We start from the raw sequence: 9355 nt of genomic DNA, 5'->3' as shown, positions 1-9355 counted from the left end.
CATATGGGATCCAACTACTTCGCGATCGGACAAGGCTTGGCGGGTTTATGCCCCCACACCCGTGTGCCCCTGCAAATTTCTAATAATGGGTCGACCAGAACTCACCCCTTCGCTTGTAGCCTTGTACGCAAGGGCACCCAGGAGCTAAGGTTTCATGTGCCTCCCACTTATGATGTCGTTGGTCTACCTCGTCTCCTGTGGCCTCAGGGCCTTGGACCTTGCCAGCGGGAGGCTCCTTTTTTGATTGAATTTTGTAATGGTTTGTATCCTGCTCTAAGAGGCGAGGCAGCGATGGCTCTTTTAAGATTCAATAAAGTTCTCCCTGCCTAGCCCCCGTCTCGTGGTGCTTCTAGTGTCGTTCGAGTGCGAAGGTTGGTCTCCAACGAATATTGCAGGATTTGGTTGGCGTTTTTCTTTTGTGGATCCACGTGAATCCGGTCTTCGTTTGTGTGTGTTTGTGTGTTTTCAGGTTGGATCCTCCCGATCTACACTTCTCTTCATCATCGGCAGTTGTTGTTCTAGTGTGCTGGTTCTATAGGGCCTTAGCATGATGAATTTCTGACTGCCTACTACAACAAGGTTTGCCCGGCTCCGATGAGGGGAGAGTGATCACGGTGGCGCATCTTCGGCACGTTCAGTGCTTGTAGTCGTCGTAGCTGGTCTACGGACCTGGATGAAATTTCTATTTTTACTGTTATTTGTACTGCCTTCACAGTTGAGGAATTAATCGAAAGTTTATAGATTGAAAAATTTTCTTGTAAAAAAACGGTTATCTTGACTGTTGCTCCATCCATGCATGGCTTGATTGTTTTGAACTTTCCATCATGCGGCTGGGTAGGAAACGGGTCGAGCTACTCAAACCCGTTGGACATTCACTATAACGTAAATACTGGTAGCGAGTCGGTATATTTGCTCCCACTAGTAACATGTCAGATTATCAGTGACGGATGCAAATGTTTGTCCTTCAATTATACTATTTCACCTATGTAAATAATTCTGTAGTAGTGAAATGCTAAGTGTAGAACATCAACCCAAATAAAGAGCCAACTATTTTTTTAGTTTTGTAGGGGAAATAGACCACTTTATTGCTCTATAGAGAGTTTTACAGGAATTACTTTAGACTCATTTGGATTCACAAGCCAAACATGATGCCCATGTGATAAGGAAAGAGTGTGTTTCGCTAAACTATTTACTTCATAATTAGAAAGACATCCTTCATGGCCAAAGGTGCAAGAATTAAAAGCTAATGCCCACTGATTGATCTCTTGAATGATGGATGCGTTATTTCCTACAGTTCCCTTTGTCAGATCAATGATTAACACTTTGCAATCTGTAGCTATATTTACCTGGAATAGATTTAGATCACTTGCAAGCGAAAGCCCTTCACGCACACGAGAGTATCGAGAACTCCAGGATCACTGAGCCCTTCGATCATTACTGCATATGATCCCATATAATCTCTGGTGTGATTTCGTGCAACTGCACTAAAGGAGCCCTTGACGCCATCACGAGATACAACACCGTTGACATTAATCTTGCATACACCTGATTCAGGGGAAATCCATCTAGGCGTTGTAGCGGGAGCTGGTCGAGTCTGAACTTGCATCAGTGTATTTTTCGGCAGTTGCAGTTCGTCGACGAACCTTTTGATGAATAAGTGTGTCCCTAGGGGACTTTGCTGTCCTCCCTCATCTATCAGCTTCTTTGGGCCGACCAGATGGCCCATAAGGTAACAGGTTGTGTTAGCTGAGCATGTGATAACGAATCAAACATGGAGAAAAGCCAGTTCCCTGTTATCGGTTCGGCTGTCAACAATATGTGATGGAGTGTATCATCCTCATCCAGTGACTAGACACATCTCGAATGCAGCCATGAATCCTTAGCCCCACAAATTTGGCAATTGCTCGAGGTAGACATGTTCATGTTGCTTAACAAGACATCCGTAGGGATTGAATGTTGGGCTAATCGCAAAAGGAAGGCCTTCACTTCAATGATACATCCACTCACCATAGTTTTGTCCAGGAATTTTGTTCCCTGTCTGGGTCTGACGAACCCCCATGTCCCTCGGGCCATGCTTTACTTTGCAGTTTGGTAGTTACCAGCATTCGATAAGCTGACTTCACCGAAAAAACACCTTTCTTCTCCCGGCTCCATGCTAAAAAATCCTCTTGGTGCATTGTACCGATGGGTACATCCAGGATTGTATCAGCATCAATTTGGAGGAAAGTTTGAGCAATCTTAGTTCGGCTCCATGATGTCGTTGTTTCATCTATCAACTGTGAAACAAAATGTGGCCTCTCTTGTGTTAAACAAGCATATGGTCACATAGAAGAGTCCCTTGGTAGCCAATTCTGCTCCTAGATATTGATCGTCTTGTCATCACCTACCCTCTTGAGTAAGAGTGTAAGACCTATAACCACACATCTTTGCCTTCGATAATGGCCCGTTATATCTATGAAGGATTGCTATCGTGAAGAAAAAAAAAACAGATGATTTTCAACATGGACAGCGTAATCAAAGTACAAATTATTATGGGCCACACTGATACAATGTGCAACTTTTTGGCAATACATGGCCCAAGCTACAAATAAGTGGCACAATATCTTGCCCAGATCGAAAATGATTCATTGAAAATAACCTAACAATTGAAATTAGCCCCAAACGACTGTACCTAACCCAAAATGCATAACTATTGCACAATTTTTGTTGTCACGTCTAACTTAAAGATAGTATACATGATAAAGCCTGTACTTAGTAACCCAAAGTGTAAGACTCTGCTACAAATCTCTCAAATTTTAAAACATGGCATACGTGTGGTGAGCCCGGGAATTCCCTTCGGCAAGCATGTCAAATCCTGGCATGTTCAGTCTTTTTGTCAGGATTTACCATGGCATGTTCAGTCTTTTTGTTAGGATTTACCATGCTTGTTGTAGAAATTGCCATGCTCGAGATAGGTAATTTGCCTAAAAACCGTTTATTTGTCAAGCTTACAAAGCCGATGTCAGATTTTTAGCATTTTTAAACTGTAGTTAATATACAAGATGCAGTATAGAGACAGTAAAATTAGCAAATACAAAAACGAATAGGCATGGACATTTCGCTAAAAAGAAAGGCATCTGCATAAACTAGCTCGATCCACATGATTACATGGGTTGCATGGCCAGCTGTTATCTTGGACTCTCGTGCCATCCATGCATGGGTCATTTCTCATCGTGTAGCCGGGTCGGAAACAGATAGCGACTCAAGGTCACATGTGCGCGCCGCAATCGCAGCCATTCTGGGCCGTCGATCTTCGTTTCCTCTCGTAATCCGAGACGGGGACATCGCGCCGTGTGCGTGAGTGTGACCGTGAAACCGAAACCAGCAGCCCGGCCGATCCAAGGCACGGCACGGCATGCAGTGCACACGCATGCGCCACCGTGAAACCAGCAGCGTCCGCCGCGGGTTGCCCCCGCACGAGCTCGCACACGCGCCCGCCATCCGCGCGCGCCGCCGTCCCCAACACGTGTCCTCCGACCTTCACGTGCCCCTCTCTTCCTTCGCGCGCGTACTCCAGTGAGTGACGCCGTCAATCTCGCCGTCACACGCCCGCCCACGCGCGCGCGCCACCGGCCCACTCTCCCCCTCCTCTTCTACCGCGACCTCGCTATAAAAACGGAGCCACCAGCCCGCGAGTCCAGCCAGCCAGCCAGGCACCGCACCATGGAAGCCACCTCGTCCCTCACGCGCTCCCTCTCCCTCGTCCCCCGCCCCCGCCGCTCCTCCCGCGCCGCCAAGTCCTCGCACATGCCCACCCTCTCCCCGGCGCCGCGCGTCCTCCCGCTCCGCCGCGCCAGGTCGGACGCCGACCTCCTCGGATCCGTCCCCGCCGCGGCGCCAGGCTCCGCCGGCTCCGTCCTCCTCCGCTCGCCCCGCCCACGCACCCTCGGGGAGAGGGACGACGCGCCGATGGAGGACTGCTTCGACGGCTCGGGCGCCGGCAAGGGCAACAACAGCTCCGGCCGCGGCGGCGGCAGCGGAGGTGCCGGCGGCAACGGCCAGAGCGCCGGCATGGGGGAGCACTACCGCAGGCTGCTGAGGCTGGAGCCGGACAACCCGCTGCTGCTGCGCAACTACGGCAAGTACCTGCACGAGGTGGAGCGCGACCTGGCGGGCGCCGAGGAGTACTACGGCCGCGCCCTGCTCGCCTGCCCCGGCGACGCCGACCTGCTCAGCCTCTACGGCCGCGTCCTCTGGGAGGCCAACCAGGACAAGGACCGCGCCGCCGGATACTTCGAGCGCGCCGTCCAGGCCGCGCCCGACGACTGGTATGCGCGCGCCCCATATAGTTCGCGACCATTCTTGTTACCACCCTGTTAATCTTGGTTTCGGTGTGACTGTGTGGTCGATCGAATTACTTCTTGCTAACTAGTGATGTTTACTTGCAGCTATGTGCTGGGATCGTACGCAAGCTTCCTGTGGGACGCCGAGGACGAGGACGAGGAAGAAGCGAGCACGGCGGTGGCCAGCTCTCCGGCGTTGGTGTCGGCCTGCTGACCCTAGCCGTTGATCTGGAGTGGCGCGGCGGTGGCGGTCTACTGTACAATACCGCAACGCACTGTACTGTGCGTAGCAGAGCCGGGATGGCAGCTGGTCGGTGACATCCTCGGCCGTGTGAATTGGCAGGCTGGTCAATCCAGGGATAGATCGACGCTGCATGCCATTGCCGGCAACAAGTTGAGGAAGGAGACGACGGACTTGAATCGATCCGGCCGGGCCACCTGAGGCGTCAGTCAATAATAACTACTACTGCTCTACTGATGTTCTTTGTTGCTACTCTATTGGCAATCGCCTACTGCTGCTTAATTAACCTTTCTTGTACCAATCACTACCAGATGTTACTGTACCTATAGAGCGAGCTTGCTATCCGCTGTACTGCTCGGCTGATGCTGCTAAGCTTAATTCTAGTATTTCCTTGATGTGTAATTACATGCCGGTCGGGATAACCTTTGCTTCGATCAGGCTGTTTTCATCCAATAATTAAGCTATGTTTATAATAATATATCTGTCAGTGCCATATCTTCAAACAAAATATAATACCTGTTGGGTGGAGCCATTTGCACAGCTTGCGATGGCAGTGGCATTAGAGCATCTCAACGGCTCCAGGGAAGCCTAAAATCGCCGCCTGGGGGTGAGCCGGCGCAAGAAATCGGCCTGGGGGCGGGTTAGTCCCCAGCCGCCGGCCTCAGGGCCGCCCCAGGCGCGTTTAGAAAAGAAAAATATATAGAAAATTTCGGCAAAGTTCGGCGAAGTTCGGCTAAACACGACTAAATTTCGGCAAATTTGGGCATATATTAGACATGTTCGCGGATTTTCATTACATAGCAAATATATAACTAATCTAAAAAAGAAACTGGCTGAACGCCGAGTAGTCGCCGTCGCCGGCCTTCTTCTCCTTGACGCGGGCGCCCCTGCTGGACCCGGCGTCGCCATGGCGGACTGGTGGCGGCGGCGGCGCGTCGTCGATGACGACGACTCCTCCTTCGTCGCGGCCCCGGCGGCGCACTAGCGCTCCCTCGCCATCTTCAGGGAGTCCTGGCGTGCCCATTCGAGGGCCGCGTCGTCGTCGAGCTCCACGTCGCCGTGCTCCGTCTTCACCGGCGCGAGCCCCGGCACCGTCTTTGGCTTGTCGAAGCGCGGAGGAGGAGCCGACGAGGAGGCGGGCCGGCCGCCCTCGTTGATGACGATGCCGGCGCTGCGAGTGCGCCGGCCGAGCGGCGTCTCCGCCGCGGGCTCGGCCTTGACGCCGAGCAGCGCCGGAGAGTCGGAGGAGTGGGAGGAAGAGCGCGAGAAGGAAGAAGAGGAGGAGCCGAACCTCCTTGGCATCCACTGCCCGTCGCGTCGGCGGTGCGTCGGGGCGGCCGCCCTCACCGGGGGATACGCCAACGACGGGTTGTTGCCGCCCTCGAGGTGCGTCAGCACGCCCTCGAGTGTGCGGCCGGGGATGCCCCACCACAGGTGGCGCCCCTCGTTGTTCTTCAAGCCGCCGACCACCGGCGCGCCGTTGGTGGACGCCAGCCGCTGCTGCTGACGGCGCTCGAAGTACGCCGCCCAAGCCGCGTGGTTGTCGGCGGCGTACTGGGGGAGGGCGAGCTGGGCGTCGGTGAGGGAGCCACAACTCCTGTTCGCGGAGTGTGCGGCGGCCGAAGCCGTTGGCCGCCGCCTCGTCTCCGGGGAAACGCTCGGCCATCGGGAGGAGAGGGGGAGGGAGAGGGAGGGCTCGGCGGCGGCGCTCGGGAGAGGTAGAGCTCGGCGGCTAGGGCGGGGCTGGTGTGGCCAGAGGCGAGCAAGGCCACCGGCTTATATAGCCGCGCCGCGCCCGTGTGTACGCGTGCGAGGGAGGGGGAGGGGAGGCGTCGGCGCGCCGTCCCGTGACGCGCCGCCCGTGAGGAATCAATGGCAAGGCTGACCGACGGTAGCCTTGCCATTGATTCTTCGCGGGAAACCGAGGCGTTGGGGGAAGACGAGGCGCGGTGTCGCTGACGCGGCTGGCCCGCGGCTCTTTCGTGCGAAAACCGCTCGCCCCGGCGCTCCCGGGCGCTCCCCAGCGCTCCGGGTTCGGCCTGGGTCCGCCGGCGCTGATTTCGGCCCAGGCCGGCGAAAATCGGGCTCCTGGGGATGTGACTGGGCCGTTTTTTCAGCGCCGGCGCGAAAAAATCGCCTGGAGGGGCATTTCTGAGGACGCGGCTGGAGATGCTTTTATATGCGTGGTCTGCAATTTGGCAAGAAATAGAAGTGCGCGCGCTGGAACGATCGGTTTCGGAGAGGAACTAAACTTTCCTTCCTTAGTCTAGCGAATAGAGGATACTAAACGCAGTTGTCAAAAAAGGAACATAAACTAAACGCCCCGGGCTCACTGTTGAATTCACGGGTGATAAAATATGGAAGAGCACGGCTGGCCCCATCACCTGAAATCACGGGGACAGTGTTTTGAGACTAGCCACAATGGGGGCATGTTACTAGTCTATGTTACTACCTCCATAGTGGGGAGTAACATATGTGTGGTAACATGAAGCACTTCATTTATTAGGCTATAGACACATCTTGCCTTGATATGTGTGATGTTACTCATACTACTAGTAACTAGCTATGTTACCATTTTCATCTCTTTCTTCATTTATTGCATGCCACATCATCTATTTAACCTAGATATGTGTGATGTTACTACCTATGTTACTCCCATTGTGGATAGTCTGATGGTGCGCGCACACTTGATGGGGCCCCTGCCCTTTTAACAGCGCCCAGTAGATCGATCGTTGCAACGCGCGATCGCGAAAGAGTCGTTTCGGCATGTTAGTAGTACAAGAAAGTCGCGACGAACAAATACTCTACTGTTTGTTAGAGTAGTCATTATGGTATACGACTTCTAGTCCAAGTCAGTTTTGTACCCTACCCCAAGTCGGTTTGTACCCTCTTATATACTCTTGTATGCCACACCAAATCATCAATAAGCAACAGTTTTATTCAGCTTTCATGGTATCAGATACCGGTCCCAGGGTTTAGGGTATGGCTCCACCAACACCGCCGCCGCCGCCGCCGCCGCCCGGCTACTTCGAGCGCCGGGCCGCACTCATCGCCAAGGCTGCCAACGTCGCGGCCGCTTCTCTCTCGGCCCTCACCATAGCTCCACAAAACTACCCTGCACCCATCCTCGCCGCATCAATATCTCTTGCTGACACAATCTCCGACGTCAGCCCCTACATCCCCATAGTTGTTGATCTCGCCGCCCACAACTACTACCATTGGAGACATCTCTTCGATCTCCACCTCGGCCGCTGCAACCTGCGCTCGCATGTCGCCGCCAACTGTCTTCCCCGCCCCGACGATCCGCAATGGTTGAAAGACGATCTCGCGATCGTCCAGTGGTTCTACACCCGCATCACCACCGAGATCTTCAACATGCTCGATCACGACGGCGCCACCGCTGCCAACATCTGGCACTCCCTCCGTCAGCTCTTCCAAAGCAACACCAACGCTCGGAAAAACACTCTCCACACCGAGCTTCGCAATATGGTGCAAGGAGACGCCCCGGTGAACCTGTTCTGCCAGCGCGTTAAGACCATTGGCGATGAGCTCCGCGAACTCGGCGATACAGTTAGCGACTCACAGCTAATCAATATCGTCGTCGTCGGCCTCGGCGAAGACTTTGACAAGCAAGCCTCGTTCATACCGATGATACGGCCCCCTCCTACCTTCGCTGAAGTACGTTCCTTGCTACAACTCACGGCGGAAACACAAGCTCGCAAGGACTCTCGCCCCAAGGTCTTTCATGCTGCGGCTCGTCCTCCTCTGTCGTCTACACCAGCGCCGCCGGGCCGTCGGCATCGTCATCTGTTGAACCGCCCCCAGGCTGGCGTCCTAGTCTGAACTACCGCGGCAAAAACCCTATCTACAGGCCGCCGCCGACTCGTTCGGTTCCGCCTACGACATCACCAGCACCGAGTCCTGCACCACCCACCAGTGCTCCATCTGCGGTTGCATGGCGGCCTCCTCATGATCCTTGGACGGGGCTTGTTCAAGCATGGCCCATGCCCTGGTCCACTCCGTCCACCCTCGGTGCTCCGCCGGCATACTCAGGTGCCTGGCAACCCGGCCTTCGGCCGCCTACTGGTGCTCCCGGGGTTCTCAACCGCCGACAGCCGGCCAATGCCTATCACGCCGCCCCGACGTATGCTCCTTATGGTCATTACAACACCGACGGCGGCGCCTACTACACACCTCAGCCGGCCCTGCTCCCGACGCCACCCCCACCACAGCCGGCCAATGCCTACTACACTCCCCAGCCGGCCCTACTGCCTTCACCATCGTATCCGCCGGCACTGCTTCCGACGCCACCCTCACCTGCGACGCCGAGCTGGGATCAAGCTGCCTTTCTCCAGGCCATGAATAACTTTGCTGCACAAGGAAATTAAGGTACGGATTGGATCTTTGATTCAGGGGCCTCTAGTCATATGTCTGCATCTAGTAATTGGTTATCTTCTTGCACTAAATCTCCTTTCCCTTCCATTATCCTTGGAGATGGATCATCTATTCCTATATATTGTGTTGGTCAGGCTCAACTTCCCTCTTCCACCAAACCTCTTTTACTTCGCGATGTTCTAGTTGCACCCGCCCTCATTAAAAATCTTATCTCTGTTCGCCAATTTACTTGCGACAATCTAGTTTCGGCTGAATTTGACCCTTTTGGTCTATCTGTGAAGGATTACCTGACCAAGGCCGAGATCGCTCGCTTCAATAGCTCCGGTGATCTTTATTCTCTTAATGGAGTTCCTGCCGCCACCCCTCCAACATCCATGCTGGCCTCCGTCGATCTCTG

The 9355-nt window shown here is 54.1% G+C and overlaps 1 protein-coding gene across 1 annotated transcript; it reads left to right on the top strand.

The window, feature by feature from the left end:
- Positions 1–3662: 3662 nt before the first annotated feature.
- Positions 3663–5039, top strand: LOC123168442 (uncharacterized). The gene is made up of 2 exons (XM_044586330.1): positions 3663–4307; positions 4428–5039. The coding sequence occupies exons 1-2, from the start codon at positions 3703–3705 to the stop codon at positions 4534–4536; spliced, it is 714 nt and encodes a 237-aa protein (XP_044442265.1). The 5' UTR covers positions 3663–3702; the 3' UTR covers positions 4537–5039.
- Positions 5040–9355: the final 4316 nt, after the last annotated feature.

This window comes from Triticum aestivum, chromosome 1D, assembly GCF_018294505.1.
Source record: "Triticum aestivum cultivar Chinese Spring chromosome 1D, IWGSC CS RefSeq v2.1, whole genome shotgun sequence".
NCBI classification, from domain to species: domain Eukaryota; kingdom Viridiplantae; phylum Streptophyta; class Magnoliopsida; order Poales; family Poaceae; genus Triticum; species Triticum aestivum.
Note: the sequence above shows the minus strand (reverse complement) of the source record. Positions and strands in the feature narration are given on the sequence as shown.

What these genes read in the sequence shown, in the direction of transcription:
- LOC123168442 (XM_044586330.1), top strand. Translation starts at nt 3,703, where the DNA reads ATGGAAGCCACCTCGTCCCTCACGCGCTCCCTCTCCCTCGTCCCCCGC. An exon ending in CAGGCCGCGCCCGACGACTG is followed by an intron (nt 4,308 to 4,427) that starts GTATGCGCGCGC and finishes GTTTACTTGCAG; the next exon opens with CTATGTGCTGGGATCGTACG.